This window comes from Rhipicephalus microplus, chromosome X (genome assembly GCF_043290135.1).
Source record: "Rhipicephalus microplus isolate Deutch F79 chromosome X, USDA_Rmic, whole genome shotgun sequence".
Taxonomy (NCBI): domain Eukaryota; kingdom Metazoa; phylum Arthropoda; class Arachnida; order Ixodida; family Ixodidae; genus Rhipicephalus; species Rhipicephalus microplus.
This window is the reverse complement of record NC_134710.1, coordinates 471,694,742-471,713,424: the sequence shown is the minus strand read 5'-3', so window position 1 is coordinate 471,713,424 and position 18,683 is coordinate 471,694,742. Positions and strand designations below refer to the sequence as shown.

The 18,683-nt window shown below is 42.6% G+C and overlaps 1 protein-coding gene across 7 annotated transcripts in view; it reads left to right on the top strand.

The window, feature by feature from the left end:
- Positions 1–18,683, top strand: part of LOC119160815 (endoplasmic reticulum transmembrane helix translocase) — a 520,848-nt gene that overhangs the window by 193,198 nt on the left and 308,967 nt on the right. For all 7 annotated transcript variants that reach the window (XM_075881403.1, XM_037413063.2, XM_075881402.1 and 4 more), the window contains 2 exons: positions 10,785–10,975; positions 18,220–18,448. In XM_075881403.1, the coding sequence (XP_075737518.1) occupies positions 10,785–10,975; positions 18,220–18,448 (420 nt within the window). The remainder of the gene's footprint in view (positions 1–10,784; positions 10,976–18,219; positions 18,449–18,683) is intronic.

The window sequence follows — 18,683 nt, the reverse complement described above, 5'->3', positions numbered from 1 at the left end:
AACATTATCTGTCGTCTCTCCTGAGGCGATGGACACATCAACTGCACCGGCGCAGACTGCGCCAAAGGAGCGGCGGGGTTCCCTCGACCGCTCTAAAAAAGAAAAAACGGTAATTACAGGGCCTTCTAAAGGCTCTGTAAGATAAGTCACTTCACTCTTTAGACACAAGCCACACTAATTTCGTACACACAGCACTTCTTTACTCCCATAATGGAGACACAAATTATACAATGGAACGTCAGAGGACTACTTCGAAACCTCGACGATGTCCAAGAACTTCTACACAAACATTCTCCAAAAGTGCTGTGTGTACAGGAAACACACTTAAAATCCAAGAATACAAATTTTTTGCGTCAATATGTTGTCTTCCGAGAGGACAGAGATGATGCTGTGGCGTCATCTGGTGGTGTAGCCATTATAGTTAATCGAGGAGTAGCATGCAGTCATCTACCACTACTAACATCCCTAGAGGCAGTGGCTGTTCGAGCAGTTCTATTGAATAAGCTCGTCACCATCTGCTCTCTATACATACCGCCGTAACACCGCCTGGAAAAACATGATTTCCAGTCTTTAATAGATGAGTTACCAGAACCTTATTTGGTTCTAGGGGACCTGAATGCGCACAGCGGTTTATGGGGTGACTGTCGATGTGATGCACGAGGTCGTCTCATTGAACAGTTCCTCTTTTCATCAGGTGCTTGTCTGTTGAATAGAAAAGAGGCAACATATTATAACCTTGCAAACAATACTTACTCCTCCATAGACCTCAGTATCGCATCTCCTTCACTTGTACCATTACTTCAGTGGAAAGTCATAAATAATCCATACGGAAGTGACCATTTTCCTTTAGTTTTAAGTACACCAATAACATATGAATGTCCTCCACATGTTCCCAAATGGCTGGTGAACAAAGCCGACTGGGAACAATTTCAAAAGATTACACACTTAAGTTGGACCGACATATGCGGATTAGGCATAGATGAAGCTGTGCAGTGCTTCACATCTTTTCTTACTGACGCAGCAGCCAAGTGCATTCCACAAACATCTGGACTGCCCGGCAAACGACACGTCCCGTGGTGGAACACTGAGTGTCAGAATGCGCGAAAGGAACAGAACAGGGCATGGAGGTTGCTGCGCAACTCGCCGACAGCAGAAAACCTTGAGAGCTTTAAGAAAATAAAATCTCGAGGCAGGAGAACGCGTCGGCAGGCCAGAAGAGAAAGCTGGCACAAGTTTTTATCAGGGATAAATTCATATACACAAGAGGCTAAAGTCTGGGACATGGTTCGTAGGGTAGCAGGAAGACAAGTACACTCACTCCCACTCGTAAACACACAGGGTGACAGCCTGGAAGATCAGGCGAACTTCCTCGGTGCACACTACGAGCAAGTGAGCTCGGCACACTATACTGAAGTTTTCTAAAGATATAAAGCAAGGATAGAAAAACAGAAACTAGAATATAAGTGCACAAAACACGAGGCATACAACCAACCTTTCAACTTAGCTGAGCTACAAACATCACTAAACTCTAGCAGTAATTCTGCACCAGGCTACGACCGTGTCACGTATGAAATGTTGAAAAACCTGCCGCCTGAAACGCGAAAAACTTTACTCTCTCTATACAATGCCAGCTGGCTTTCTGGTACCATCCCTGCTTTCTGGAAAGAGGCTATTGTTATCCCTATTTTGAAACAGGGCAAGGACCCTTCCTCAGTTTCAAGTTATAGGCCCATTGCACTAACCAGCTGCCTTTGTAAACTTTTTGAAAAAATGATAAACCGCCGACTTTTACATTTCCTTGAAACACACAATCTGCTCGACCAGTTCCAGTGTGGGTTTCGAGAGGGTAGATCCACCACCGACCATTTGGTGCGTATCGAGGCACAGACCCGAGACGCTTTTGTCCACAAACAATACTTCCTCTCAGTGTTTCTCGATATCGAGAGGGCTTACGACACAGCATGGCGTTTTGGGATATTAAGAGACTTGTCTCGCCTGAATGTGCGCGGTAGAATGCTTTCCATAATCGAGAGTTACTTGTCCAATGGGAAATTTCTCGTCCGTGTGGGCAGTACTCTCTCCCAAACATTTGTGCAAGAAACGGGAGTGCCGCAAGGTGGTGTACTTAGTTGTACACTTTTTATTATTAAAATGAATTCCTTGCACCTGTATATCCCCCGCAACATGTTCTATTCCATATATGTCGATGACGTCCAGCTTGGCTTTAAATCATGCAACCTAGCAATATGTGAGCGGCAGGTTCAGTTAGGTTTAAACAAGCTCTCCAAATGGGCAGAAGAAAACGGATTCCAGCTGAATCCAGAAAAAAGCACGTGTGTCTTGTTCTCTTGAAAGGGAGGTGTGCACTCAGAACCTGACATTGAACTGAACGGTCAACGTCTGTCTGTGAATGCAGAGCATAAATTCTTAGGCTTAATCTTGGACAACAAGTTGACATTCGTACCACACATCAAGTATTTAAAAACAAAATGTTTAAAAGCCATGAGTGTTATAAAAGTGTTATCACGTACTACGTGGGGTAGTGACAGGCAATGCCTCATGAACCTGTATAGAAGCCTCATTCGCACCCGCTTAGATTAAGGGACCGTTGTCTATCAGTCTGCTACTCAAAGTGCCTTGAAGATGCTGGACCCCGTGCACCATTTGGGCATCCGCCTTTCTACGGGTGCTTTTCGCACCAGCCCCGTAGAAAGCCTTTATGTTGAGTCAAATGAGTGGTCACTTCATCTGCAGAGAACTTACATGTGCTTTGTTTATTTCCTTAAGGTGAAAGCAGACAAGAAGCACCCCTCATACTCTACAATTAATGATTTGTCAAGCTCAACTCTGTTTCAAAACAGGCCTTCGATGAGGCAGCCCTTCTCAGTTCGCCTGAAGAGTCTAGCTGAGGAAACTGGAGTCTCACTTGAACACAGTTTAATGGCTCCTGTAGCATACCCGCCACCGTGGCAATGGCAGACTATAGACAGTGATGTGTCTTTTCTAGAAGTTACAAAACATGCGCCTATTGCCCACATCCGAACATACTTCCTGGAACTTCAACTCAAATACACACGTCCTGAGTTCTTTACAGATGCCTCCAAGTCTAACTCCTCTGTGTCCTATGCTGCTGTTGGCCCATCCTTTTCGGATGCTGGCCCTCTACATCCAGACACAAGTATCTTCACAGCGAAAGCTTATGCGATACTTGTGGCGGCCAAACACATCAAGCAATTACAAATACAAAAAGCAGTAATTTATACGGACTCCCTCAGTGTGGTAACGGCTCTGCACACTCTTAAAAAACACAAAAACCCAGTCCTTGTCTCACTTTACTCCATTTTGTGCACACTCTACACACTCAAACAACATGTTGTAGTGTGCTGGGTGCCAGGGCACCGTGAGATTCAAGGCAACGTGAGGGCAGATAGCTCGCTGCATCCGTCCACAAAAGCACTGCCCCTACACCCATATCAATCCCGGCCCTTGACCTTAAGCCGTCTCTCAAACGAAACCTCAGGGTATACTGGCAGAGCAAGTGGGATACACACACACAAAACAAACTACACGTTATTAAGCCACACCTTGGTCATTGGCTGCCCGTATCGAAATCGCGTCATACAGATATAATACTAACGAGACTCGGGATAGGACACACATACGCGACACACACATATCTTTTGTCTGGTGGCGATCCACCATTGTGTGACAGATGTGGTGAAGCACTAACAGTCCTTCACATGTTAATCCAATGCAAACACTTAGAAACTCTAAGAAAACAACATTTTCCATTACCCTACCGACAACATATACCTTTACACCCTGCAATGTTCGTCGGTAGGGAACCGCTTTTTAGTTATAAATCATTGCTAGCGTTTTTAAAAGAAATTCATAGTTTTCATATCATATACCCGGGCATTCCGTAGCACGACCTCTCCTGAGAGGTTTTCGCTGCAGTGGCTACACAAGAAAGCACTTGCCTCACGGCCCTTGGACGCAAGGGTATGAACGAGTGAGGCACTTGTGCTAATGCCATACATGTCCACCATCGTTTTTCATTATCACCAACTTTTCTCACCTATTCACACCACACACACCTTTCACAGCATGGTCATGATTTTATTACTTGTATGTTTGTACCCGCCTTACCGCGAGGAATTTTATGGCCCTTATACAGCCGCTAATTACAATCATTGTCCACATCTCTTGTCCCATGAACTGGCGCTCTTTGGCCATCAAATGGCCCTTGCGCCAAAAAACACCATATATCATCATGATCATCATCATCATCATCTTTTCTGTGATATCTATCTCGCCACTCCTTGATACAAAGAACTTGGTTTGAAATTTATACTTGTTCTTTGTAAATCGAGAAAAGAAGGTTATGGAAAAAAAAAGGCAACAAAGGCACATGCCTGAGAAATCAAATATCATAAGACAAACCAGAGTTTTAGGTGTTTTAGAGACGTAAAGAGAAGTTGAAACGTTAAACGCAGTTTTCTCACTATTGTCTTTTTATTTTAGCATTATGCTCAGCCCTTTCACGAGGTTCAATGAAGGAATAATTTGTCTCTCATTAAGTATTTGTGGTATCGCCTCGAAATTTTTATGGAAGCTCTGTGAGGCCATTCTAAGTGCCTGTGCCAATTTCCATCAATATCCAACCAGAAAAAAGAAAGTTCATCCAAAAAAGCCTGTTTAAAACTTTGACAGGCTTTTTCTCACAAGTGTGTTTTGGACACACTTGTGAGAAAATTTGCTCGTGGAAAGTGTAGCACAGGAAGGACTGGACTGATTTTGATGCAGTTTTTTTTTTTCTGAATCCCAAAACATTTCTTTAGGGTCTGAAAATCTTTGTATTCTTGTTTATGACCCAGTTGTTTTCTAGAAGATGACTTGTACATGACACCGTTTCTGACAATGTGTTTAGTGTTAGGAATTCGCGGTTTGATGGCATCCCACTATTGCCACCACTGTTATGAATTCCCTGTGTCGCAATGGTAGTGGTAGCCAAGAGCGGCGAGCACTAGAACGAATGTCACTGTAGCCTTCGTCCAGAGGCGGAATAGGGAGGCAATCATTTCCAAAACAGCAACAGGTAGCAACGTTTACTATAGCAGCTTATGGTTTTTATAGAGCCGGCCAGCACGACGATGTCGGCTGGGACCAAAACCCCCAAACATGGGGTCGGCTCGGCCTTAAATAAAGTTTTCTTTTTTTTTCGAGACCAGTTTCTGGTGCTTGGAGGAGAAGGAAAGCCTTTCTCGAAACTGCATGTGGCGTTCTGTGACATGGCTCGGCAGAGGAAGCGTAGTTTTCCCCGGAAGTACATAGTGGCTCACCACCATCTGCGTGGAAGGTGGTGCTGGGAGGGGGGAGAGTTTGCCGGAACAGTGCTCATTTTCGTGGGAAGAAGCGCTCCCGAATGAGGACCATGTCTGTGGCATAGTAGTAGGCAGCCATGATGACCTCTATAAAAACAAAAAGAGAAGTGATAAAAAAATTCTGAGATTGTCGTGCTCAATAGTCTTCTTTTGAGTAAAATCAACACCATTTGCAACTTCCTGGCATGTTTTGTTACAGCTCTAGGCTTTCCACGAGCAGACCATATGAATCGAACCATGTAGTTTGAGAACTACTCAAGGTATCACGTCGAAACTGCACATTTTTCTCTTCAAGACATTTACGAGTATGAATGCCAAATTTCATTGCTCTAGGTCAACAAACAAAAAGTTTTTTTCAACGCCACCTCCCCCCTTAAGCAGTCCTTTTTTTCATTGAGTCTATGGGAAACTAAACCAACACTCCCGTGTTTTTCGTCTTAAGCATGAATTCGTCTTAACAGGGTTGGTCTTAACGATAGTTTACTGTAATAAAGAGAAAAGCAACATTGTAAGTATGAAACAAATTAAGAGGGTCGATACAAACGTTGGCACAGATATGTAGCATATTGTCACGGTGTCGTGACGTGGATGAATGGAGCACACTGTGGGTCTAATAATAAACTGTTTATTTTGGTGAATCTGTGCCCAGTAAATGCAAAGTCGGATTGCAGTCTTGCAGTGATAGCAGGGAACGAAGCGTCGGCAGTTGATCAACTGACAAGCGGCGAAGCGTGTTGGCATTTATACCCTTGCCATCAAATATTCTAGCATTATCGCTAGCGACGATGTAGGTTCCAGAATAATTTGTAATGTTCACGAAGGGGGCGTAATCTTAACGTGGCAATATACATCAAGAACAAGAAAGAGGGAAACAAAATCATTTTGAAATAACTCGTGTTAGCTGATGCTATGATGTTGTTCATGTGCATGGGATGTTTGAGACATTAAATTTGCCATCAACAACGCTGGGGCCCCTTAACTTGTTGTGATCTTCATGGCATGTCTGAATGAGCTTGTGAAAGTGCGTGTATTGCGACTTGAAGTCTACTTTTTCGTCAATGGGCTATGATATTTTGACTAAAAATATGTTTTATCTGAACTCGGTAATGTCCGAAATCACGATTCCAGCCTTGAGAAACATCTTTTTATTTCAAATCGTGACGTTCTAGTGAGTTGGAAAAAATTGCAATGTTTTACTAATACACAAAAAGGGGTACGTGAATGACTTGCAGAAGTGTAGATTGATCAGTTTTCTTTTAACAGTGTAGTAAATGTTCATGAAGGTAATTTCGAATAGGATGAAAGCCACACTCGGACTTTATCAACCTACATAACGAGCTCGCTTTAGGAAAGCATACTTTGTCCAGAATCACCCGCATGCAGTTAATGAACTATGGAAAACCTAATTAATTTGAACTCGGTTATTTTGAAATTGCACTTAATTTGAAGGATTTTCATGGTTCCATATTTTATAATGTAAGTTTGAGCAGATATTTGAAGTGGCGGTCAGCACAAGTCCGGTTAATGCGAAAACTCGTAGTGTGCCGATTTCCGATTTCGCCCCAAATATATGTAAATGATGGCCCTTAAGAGCCACTAGGCAATGTACCTTAGCAATACTAATGAGTGGTAGCTGAAGCAGCCCTGCCTCGCTACTTCCAGCTCGAAAATAAAATTATATATATAAAAAAAACAGTTGTGATTTGAAATATGTGCCTGTAGAAAACAAGATGAGCTTCACTGCAATAAAGCAGTGATGTGCGGGCAGCATGTTGCATGCTTCTCGCAACGTCAGCGCGTCAAAATTTGTCCATCCTTTCCAGGAACTTAGAGAAATTAATGAAAGACAGTCTGAAGAAATTCACAATGTATGCCAACCTCCGAGTGCCCATTGCTCCAGCAATTCGCGCACTTGCACAGCTGGCGGAGTTCTTGCTGGTGACGCCTACTTCGAAAACTCTGGTCGAAAGCTTCAATGGTGATGCTTTCACAGCAAAACACATAGCGAATTTCATCACACTGTCTATTATTAAATTCTTTATTTTACGAGAAAGAATGGGCGAATGGTCGCATCATGACGTGCTGATGCAGTAAGGAGCAGGCGACACGGTGCCCGTGGTCACTACTGCACTGCAGTGAAGATGTCTTGTTTTTGCAGACACGCATTTTAGTTGATTACTTTTTTTTTTTGCAGTGACAGCAGTTAGGCGCGGAATTCCCAGTTGTTTGGGGCAAAACTGTGACCTTGTATTGCTGGAAAACATCACCCTTGGAGCCACAAACTAGCCGGCACAGTAAATGACCAGTCTTGATTAACTTGAATAATTTCAAGTTTCTTGCATGAAATTTTCATTTGTTCTGTTAATTTAAAACCCACTTAATTCGAAGATATCTCACAGTCCCAGTGACTTCGAGTTAACGAGGTTTCACCGTAATTGAGAAATTTGTCAAATAGGAATAATCCCTTTTTTGTGGCATTTCTAGGTTATGAAGAGGCACTTGACTCGGTAGAGATATCTGCAGCTCTGGAGGCATTGCATCACAACCAGGAGTAGTTGTGGCATTTGTGAATACCACAGTCAATATAATAGAGAGATTCCATCGTTACTCTGCTTTTCCTCGTGAAATGGAGGGAAATCCTGACCAAGAAATCAGTTCTACAAGAGGATGGCAATCTGCTCATTATTATTCATTGCATGACTAGAAAAAGTATTTGAACAGTTAGATTGAGATAAAGTATGGACAATGAATAACGAAAAATATCTCGGCAGCTATTACATACTCTTAAGCAGTGATTGCAACAAAATGCAAGCAATCATTAACAACATGTTTCAGCGAGAAAGCTTTCAAAATATGGTTGAAGATGATTGTGTTAAAGGCCAGTGCCATACTAGTTGATCAGGTAAAAGACGTGTATTTGTACAACCAGACCATGAAATTTGCAGATGAGTATGTGTATCTAAGCCGAACATTATCTTGGTCGCCTATCTTGTGTGAAAGAAATCCATCTAACAATTTGTGTGCATATGGCAGCCATTCTGAACTCATGATTGACAAGTGTTATGAAACAAGCTTAGGCTTGTTGGTCTGGGTTCATCATGATGGCGAACATCTGAGTGTGCAAATCAAGGGAAAAAATGGGACAGTAGAAACTAATGCAGTCTTTTCTAGTGTTTCACACTTTTACCTATGTTTGCATGCTGTGAAATTTGCTAGCATGAATCATTATTGACAGCTTACCTCTGTTAGTCAAGTATAACCACTGTATTTGGCCAGTTGATAATGAATGGGACAGAAAGTTGCCTAATAACAAAGAAACTTGAGAAGTAGAGAACTGCAGAGCATGTGATATAATGAATAAGGATAGACAAAATTAGGCTTGTATGAATCGTGAACTTTAGGTTCGAAGCGAATTTGAAGCTAATAGTGGTTTTGGTTGATTAATTTCAAGTTGAATTCGAGTAGTATATATTACATGTAAAGAAATGGTCATATTTTTCATGACATAACTAAACTGTACAATATTTTTTAAAAATTTATAGGGCCTTTATGCCAATGCCATTTTATTTTTTCTTTCAAAGAAAGTCGAACAACTTTAAGTAGTAGAAGGATTTGGCTTTGGTGCATGTAAGTGATAACCTGTCAAATACGTAACATTTTACAATTTACTATACTTAGAGCATATAAGCAAGAGTAACAAGCTTTAAAGAATGATGAAATTATTTGAGGGTGTTATGTTTATTTAAAGGGACTGTGCAACACTTATTTCAAGTAGCCATGGAATGGATTTACTAAATAAGCTTATTGCCTCATGAATTCACCTCCGCAGAAATATTTAGAATCCGTCCAGTACGCACGGATTGGCAAGTATTTGTCACACGCTGCAAGTGCATTCTCTCTTCTCGTCCTAAAGAAAGTGCTGGAAGCTAAGCAGGGAGGGATGGCAGGGGGAAAGAAAATACGTCAAACATGCTTTCCGAGATTGTGGAATCATTATCTGGGATAAGAGAGCAATCTTTAGCTGACTGAGAATTAATTGTAAATCACATGCCGCATGCTGCACTGTAATATTTGCCTTGCATGTCCTCGGTAGCCTGGACTAGCTATTAGCAGCGTTTTCTGACAATGTTTAAAAAGTGCTGCAGGGCCCCTTTAAATTTGAAGGGGGGCATTGCAGCAGAGCAGATTTCTCCTGACTAGGTGCCTCCATGGTTCAACACTCCTACACTGCAGTGAAACCACCTTTACATGTGGTACATTCGGATTAATATGCATTTATTGCGAATACTTCGAAATTTCCAATAAATTAAATTAGAATAGAAGCAAATTCGAATACCCTGCTATTCATTCGAATATTCGAATATTTGCACAAACCTAGGCAAAACATTAAGAGATAGGTAATAACCGTCCTTGCAGGGGTGTCTGCTTCTGCAGAAGTTTTTTGTACGATGGCACCATGAGAGCCATCTAAAAAGGCTGGAGTGTTTCATTCAAACTCTTTCCGCGCCTCACGAGTTAACCATGTCCAGCGAAAGGGGTATCCTGGCGGTGAGTCGACAGTTGTTGACTGGACCTGTAAGGCTGTGGCAGCAGGGCCCTTGTCCCTGGCTTCACAAAGATGGGCAGCCCTGGGTGAACCCACCTTGGGGAAAATCGGCAGTCTCCTTTTCTTATCCCACTTTGCTCGCGTCTTTCTCACTTTTAATCTTTTCAGTCTTCTCTCTTTCATGTAGTTTCATATTTCTGGGCAGCAAGGGCCTCGTTTGATATGACCAACCTGCATTAGTCCTATTAAGTTATAAGCAATGATGATGCGTGCACATCTTGCCTATGCCCTGCCGTGGCCTCCTCTTCTTAAGCTTGGTGGTGGTGGGTGGCAGGCATTGTGCTCAACCTGCATCATCTCTGTGATAATTTCGACCTAGCTGGTAATGCACTCCCCGACCATGTAAAGATTGGCCACCCTGGTGCAGTACTCGGTGACTACCTCCTGCATGAATACATCTATTTTTTATTCATGGGCACTGTTGTCTTGGTACATTATCAAGCTTTGTAATTAGCCAGTCTATGTACAACTGTTTTTATGCACATAAGTCCTGTCGTTATATGCAGAAATAGCAATGTTAACAGCCCAAAATGGTGGCATCTTAAACACAACTGTAATGCAGTCTACAGAACAGCTTCACGAGTGGCAAGCACATTGGTGCCTTTCTACTGTGTTTGATCTCTACTGCTATTACAACTCTACTAATATTTCATTGCTTAGTCTATCAGTCCACAGGAGTTTCCGGATAACACTTGTTTATATTGGCTTGGCACATTTTACCTCCCACTGGAACTTTTGGCTGGGCTGGGTGAGCAGTTGTTCGTTTTCATTTCACAAGACTGTGTCTTTTGCAGGTGCAGGGCGAAGAGGAGCCGCTGGTGTGGTTTTTCTTCCAGAAAACCAAGTACCAGTACAACTTTGAGCGCAAGACCTTTCATGGGATTCAGTTTCCTACAGCAATGCCCTTGCGTCACTACCAGGAGTGTAAGGGATATGTGGATGATGCGGACCTGGCAGCGGCAGAACGCCAATACGGCAAAAATGAGTGCGTTCTCTTTGTACCCCCCCCTGCTATTTGCAGTGAGACCATTTTATGGAAGAGCTATCTGCTGCAGTTCTTGCTTTACATACGGTAAAACCTTGTTAATTCTTAGTGTCTGGGACTGTGAGAAGTCTTCGTGTCAAGTGAGTTTTTGAATTAACAGAAAATACGAAAAGTGGAATGCAAGGAACTTGAAATTATTATTCAAATTAATCAGGACTAGTTGTTTGCTGTGCCGGCTAGTTTGTGGCTCCAAGGGTTATGTTTTCGAGCAATACCTGGGCACAGTTTTGCCGCAAACAAGGGGGGATTCCGTGCCTAACTGCTGTGACTGCAAAAAAAAAAAAAAAAAAAGCGATCAAATGAAATGCGTGCCTGCAAAAAACAAGACATCTTCACTGCAACACCGTAGTGACACGCGGGCAGCATGTCGCCTGCTCCTCGCTCTTGTCGCTCTTGATGCGACCATTTGCCCTTTCTTTCTCGTAAAGTATAGAATTTGATAATGAACAGTGCGAAGAAATTCGCCATGTGTTTGGCTGGAAAACATCACGATTGAAGCTTTCGACCTGAGTTTTCGAAGTAGGTGTTGCAGGCAAGAACTCCGCCAGCTGTGCAGGTGCGCGAATTGCAGGAGCAACCGGCACTCGAAGGTTCGCATACATTACGGGTTTCTCCAGACTGTCTTTTAATAATTTCTTTAAATTCCCAGAAAGAATGAATAAATTGTGATGCACTGATGTTGCGACATGAACGAAGGAAAGCTAAGGAAAGGCCCTCGAAATGTGAGCTGCATAGCGGTGGGGCAGAAGTCACGTGCTTTTGCAGGGGAGTTGTGGGACAAAGTGGGCACGCCGGCGTCTCGTGTTGTCGGCACCACCACTCGTATGACCGCGTTGTTGATAGCCAGCTGGAGTTCTGAATGTGCATTTTTATGCAGCTATGGCACTTCAAAGATGATGCAGTGCGTTAGCAGTCTGCAGTGAGCATTGGTCTTCTGGGCTGCGAGTGTAGTTTACATCGCTTAAGGTTGAAAGCTGTCGTTTTCAAAGCTCACAACAACTTCTCTGAAAAGGGTTGGCGCTGCAGCTTCGTTGTTTTCCTTCGGCACTGTGCTGTTGCGGGCCTCAGGAAAGGAAGCCTAGAATTTCTAAACGAGAACGCCAGCGTCTACGGCTCTAAATGCAAAAGGCGATGGTGAGCCGTCCTCGTGTATGACAGTCACAACTATCGGAAAGCAGTACGTGGCCCACTGTTCTTACCTGAGCTTGCACAGTCAAGAATTATATGAGGCTGGAACAGTAAGATGATTTATTGTTTTTGAATTATTGCTTTTTGTTTACGTTTGTGCATAGTAACCCCATCTCTGCCCGAGTTTTTTTTTTCTTTCGATATGGTCGCAGTTCGCCGACGCACGCTGCTGCAAATACTCGTACACGTGTATCGTGACACGCATGGCGAAGAATGATTTGGAGGTGCTCCATCTGGCTAAATACCAAGACAAATTAAAGAACATTTCACTCTTAGACTATGTTCTATATACCCCAAACTTACCGTATGTGCAGAAGAAAACATCCTGTCGTGCAGACTTTCTCGCCGATTTGCACCGTTCCACTCTTGCGTTCAGCGGGAAAAACACGAAGTGCGAAGCTGTAAGTGTATTGTAGATTCACAATATGGGCCCTAATGAGACTGCAAATAGCAAACAGGCACTACACAAGTGAATGTCGCAGCACGTTTGCTCGTAATCGGCACAACAGTTTCGCTTTTCCAGCTCGTCTATCAGATGGCGGTGGTGGTGCCGCCTGTTGCATCTGAAATCGGCTCGCCTTCCTCTCGCTGGGGCCCGTTGTGCATGCACGAGATGTGGTAGCGTGCCCACAATTGCATGGCTGAGTCCTCTGCTCTTCCCTACTTCCGGCTTCACAAAATTTGACGTTAAAGCCTCTCCTTAGTTTAATCCTTTCTCCATGCATTGCGAGAAGCATGCAGCATGCTGCTTGCGCGTCACTGCTGTATTGCAGTGAAACACGGCCTGTTTTCCACAGGCGCATATTTCAGCTGATCACAAGACCGTTTTTTTATATATAATTTTATTTTTCATGCTGGAAGTAGCCAGGTAGGAGTGCTTCAGCTACCACTCATTAGTATTGCTAAAGTACATTGCCTAGTGGCTCTTAAAAGCCGTCGTTTTCGCAGATTTGCGGCGAAATCGAGATTTGGAATTGGCACACTGCACCCGAAGTTTTCAAATTAACTGCGCTTGGGCTGACCACAGCTTCAAATTATCTGCTCAAACTTACATTTCAAAATACGGGACCACAGAAATACTTCGAATTAAGTGGGATTTTAAAATAACCAAGTACAAATTAACGAGGTTTTACTGTACTTGCTCGCTGCTGGGGGAACCGGTGATATATCAAACAGGCATGTCCACTCTGAATTTTTATTTTGTTTGGCTTTTTTATATGTTATGCGGGCATATTAAAAGGGTGCAAAATGAAAAATTTTGTTTTTGCCCCGCCACGGTGGTCTAGTGGCTAAGGTACTCGGCTGCTGATCCGAAGGTTGGGGGATCAAATCCCGGCTGTGGCGGCTGCATTTCCGATTGAGGCGGAAATGTTGTAGGCCCGTGTACTCAGATTTGGGTGCATGTGAAAGAACCCCAGGTGGTCTAAATTTTCGGAGTCCTCCACTACGGTGTCTCTCATAATCATATGGTGGTTTTGGGGCGTTAAACCCCACATATCAATCAAAAATTTTGTTTTCAAAAAACGCTTTCAGCACTCCAAAAAAAAATAATTTGAAGGTGGTGGCATGGATGTCTCATTATGGCTTGCTGCAATGTGTTCCAGTTTCATGGTCAAATTTAAGGTGAAATATAAGCATTGCATAAATTGTTTTATGCTAGTGTTGATACACATCACTGGGAACTATGTCCAGACTTTCGTTAGGCTGTCAAAAAAAATACAAGCAAGGCAAGCACGGCCAAGATATAAAAAGCTTGCTAATTATCGTGTGCCTTGTTTATTTCCTATTTAACACAGGAACAAAAAAAAGTGCCAACTGTAGAGAAAAGCTTTTGTAAAATTCCTGTAAAAAATTGTTAGAAAAGAGTGGCTAAGGAATGGAAGTTTTTTTTTCTTTAAAAGACATCTAAAAAATGAAATAAAAAACACTCTGGTCCCGATTTTCACAAGCATTTTGTATTGAAGACTGATTGTAACATGATTTCAACATTCCTGATTTGATTTGTTAAAAAAAAATATTGTGGGCCAATGTGGCCCATGCAGTGTGTGCTGGCTTCAGAGCCTTTGGTAGTCATCAGGTTGTATTGTAAATAACTCTACATTTTTAACTATTTTGCTGTAGAAGACCTTTGCTCTGATGGCTTGTCTTTAACAAAAATGTGTCGTATGTTATAGTTTAGTGGGATAATGATTAGGTGCACAAGCTGGGGAGGGTGATCTAGCGAAGGGTGAATGCACTAAAAAGGAAAAAAAAAAAAAAAAAAACTCCTTTGAATTCTTTGTCCTATCCTTATGCGCAGCAATATTAATACTTTTATTTAGTAATAGTAACAGTGAATAATAATGAACCAGGCACCTAAAGTGCAATTTTAGATGTTGATCTCTTTACATCGACTGGTCTTCTAGTTATGTCTAGAGGGATTCAAAATAACAAGCAGTCTCAAAAAACAGGCTAAGTTGTTTGTAATATTCGGTCTTCGAAGCTACCTGAAGGCAAGTAATGCTGTGGGTCTTTCATTGTACTGCGCATGTGCATTTCGACCCCACTATTGCTTAGCAACCACTATAAGTTATATCTTGGCTTCCATATCTTGGCTTGCAGAGTTACTGAGTTGATCCTCATGCAAGTGTTACAAACTGGTCCTACGAGCATGAATTACGAGAATTCTGTGCACTTTGTCACTGCAGGCCTGCAAATCGTAAATGTCATGGCATGTGCTGATGCCAGTCTTTAGTGCTACTACGGCGTGAGTATTTCCCACCCATGGACACCCAGTGTGCAGACGCACAGTGGCTTCATTAAATGCAAAATTTCTTCAAAACTTTGTGTTGAAGTCATAAATTGAGTGCTAATGGTTGTAAAATGAGAGTAGGTTAAATCTTCTTACCTCTCACGAAACCCTAAAACGCCCTTTTTATGGAACCCTGTTTGAGAACTCATGGGCTTAGGTTTGAGCATTTTGTGGCCTACAACCTCAACTTGCCTCTTCATTATTCACTAGTCAAGAGCATGCAAGGTTACGCAAGCACATGTTTTGGCTGACTTTGCTATAGCTCGTCTTGCACACAAAACCGAGTGTCTTTATGCAGCGGCAAGCCAGCGTAATCCATGTCTCACTGCCTGTTTTTCTTCCAGCATGTGCATTATCTTCTGCATTCAATGCACGATGTGTGTAAGCAACATTTGTAAAAAAAAAAATTAAGATTCAATTTGAGCATCTTGTTTCTAGCTTGTTCAGGCACGAGTTTTTGCAAATTGTGACGCAAAAACAAAATGCATCAAGAAAGGTGAAAGTGAGTGCACTTTACTATGTGTAAATTATGAGACACCACTGAAATTTGACAGAGGGTGTGTAGGTCATGCTGTTTGCTGGTTCAGTGGCTGGCCTGGAGGGGATAACTTTAGTGTGCGTAAACATTGCAAGGGTCATTTAGATGACTGTTCTGAAAAGAAGTGGCTGTAGTGATCTAGGCCTTGGTAGGAATGCTGCTACATTTGCTCTATTAGCCATATTTCATTGAAAGTGCTACATTTATGTTACAGTGGTGAAAACTACTCCCAACGATCATCCTAAAGGCGGCCTTCAAGATTTCGTCGAACTGCCAAAACCGTCCCATGCTATGCACGAGGCTGCAATCTAGCTAACACGTGATGTCCGCAGCTAATACTATGTGAAGATTGCTGTCACATTTCCTGTCTTTCGCAAAGCTCCTTGAGGGGATAAAATGTTGTGTACACTCGGGCATATAATCATGTGTGAAGATTTGTCAGTGCCACCGTGTGTAGTTGTGAATGCTTGGCAATCTAGCAATCGCTGCTTTCTGCATCTGTACAATTACTGCGAGTGGGACTCCCAAAGGCTCTTCTTAGGTGCTGCTAATAGTAAGTCCATGCACTCATTTCACTGGTGGCAGCAGAGCAACAGCCTGTATCTTGGCAGCTTTTTACATGGATTTCACATTTTTTGTTTTGTGACATTGAGCACGAATTTCCGAAGAGTTAAGCAACAGCTTGTGTGGCAGTCTCAATTGTGTATGGTTAAACAAAAGTCTAGCTAGCTTGCTTTGTCACAGAGTGAAGACGTCACGATATGCATTTCGCAGGTACAGTAAAACCTTGTTTATTCTAAGTCACTGGGACCAAAAGAAATCTTCGAACTAGGTGAGTTTTCGAATTAACAGAACATCCAGAAAGTGGGAATGCAAGAAACTTGGAATTATTCGAAGTAACCAGGACCGATCATTTGCTGTGCCAGCTAGTTTGCGGTTCCTAGGGTATGTTTTCCAGCCATCCCTGGTCTTAATTTTGCCGCAAACTCAGGGAAACGGTGAGCCTCACTGCTTCTTCCGAAAAAAAAAACAAAAAAAAAAAAACGCTGTTGTAATTGAAATGCATGCCTAAGGAAAGCAAGATTTGCTTCACTGCAGCACATTAGTGACGCGGGCTGCATGTCGTTTGCTCCTCGCAGCATCAGCATGTCATGACGGGACTATTCGCCCATTCTTTCCGATGAAATAAGGAATTTCGTAATGGCCATTGTGACAAAATTTGTGATGCATTTTGGCTGGAAAGCATAATCACCGAAACTTGCTAACTTAGTTGTTGAAGTAGGCGTTGCAGGCAGAAACTCCACCAGCAGTGAAAGTGGGCAAATTGCTAGAGGAATCAGCAATCGGAAGTTCACATACATCAGGAATTTCGCCAAACTAACTTTTCTTAATTGTTTTACAATCCCAAAAAGAATGACTAAATCATAATGCACAGACACTGCGAGAAGCGTGCAATGTGTGGCTCTTCTGTCACTGCTGTGGTGCAGTAAAGCACGTCTGGTTTTCCGCAGGCACACATTTTGATTGACCACAAGACTTTTTTTTTTCTTTTTCTGGACAGGAAGTAGCGAGGCCGGGGCGCTTTAGCTGCCACTAATTAGTATCGTTACGCTGCATTGCCTTGTGGCTTTTAAGGTCAGTCATTTTCGTGGATTTGCAGCGAAATCGGGATCGGGAATTGGCACATAGGCACCCAAAATTTTCAAACAAACCGAACTGGTGCTGACTGCCACTTCAAATTAACCGCTCAGGCTTGCATTGAAAAATAGGGGACTGCTGAAATATTTTGAATTAAGCAGGATTTCGAAACAACAGAGTTTGAATTAACGAGGTTTTACTGTATGTGCAAGAAGGTCTGAAAGGACCACTGGGCTACTTACAAAACTTGTTGTGAGATTAAGCAGTGAACTCATCGGAAACACTTACCTTTGCTAAAAATGGGCGGGCGATAAGTCATTTCGTCTAGCATGTCTAGCATAGCTACCTTCTATTCGATCGCATTTCAAAACAAACAGCAATGCCCTATTTCTTGAATATGGTGATTGCTTGCAAGATACTTGCATTCTTAGCTCGGGGAAGTTCTTTTTCTGTTATGATTTCTTGCAAGGCTACCGAAAAGGTTTATATTTCATGTTCGCTCTAACTCTTTGTCCCACAGTGCAAGATTTGAGAGGTGTGTTCACAGCAAACTTGCATGAATAATCATTTCAGCTTTGTTTGAAAGACTGATAAATGCAGCCGCGAATGCAAGATTAATTGATATGTGGGGTTTAACATCCCATAACCACCATATGATTATGAGAGACTCCGTAGTGGAGGGCTCCAGAAATTTTGACCACCTGGGGTTCTTTAACGTGCACCCAAATCTGAGCACATGGGCCTACAGCATTTTCGTCGCAATCGAAAATGCAGCAAGAGGAGAAAACTTGAGGAATACAACATGGCTCAAAAAAAAAAAAAAAAAAAAAAACCAAGACGTACATTTTCCGTGCATGATGCAGTAGAGATGAAAGGGCTGTGCATGAGATAATGAGCAGTTATCGTGGGTTGTTTAAGGCCATGACTCTGTGGATAAGGGAGGTTTTTATTGTAGTGATGTGGTTTGTGTTGCTTACGTGTATGCCCTCAGAATGCATATTCTGCCCGTCTTCTTTATGGATGTCACAGTTTGGAGCTTGAGGTCCCAGAGTTTGGTGCCCTGTTCAAGGAACGTGCCACTGCGCCCTTCTTTGTCTTCCAAGTGTTCTGCGTGGCCTTGTGGTGCCTGGACGAGTTCTGGTACTACAGTGTTTTCACGCTGTTCATGCTGGTCGCATTTGAGTGCACCCTGGTGCAGCAGCAATTGCGCAACCTTTCCCTCATCCGCAAGATGGGCAACAAGCCGTACATGATCCAGGTATGCTGCCAAGAGTGCTAGCTACTGTTGTTAGTGTAATGCACCCACACCTCTCTGAAAACAATGCTGTGTGTCTTCAGAGTAAGGTGGTCATTTGGCTGGTTGTTTTATCATCGTGAGGTTATAGCAGAGCAAAATTATGTGAATACTCGAGAAATAAACAGAAATGGGCATGTGCTAATGTCCAGTTGTCGGCTTTTATTTGTTAGCATTTATTTATTGCACATAGAGCAAC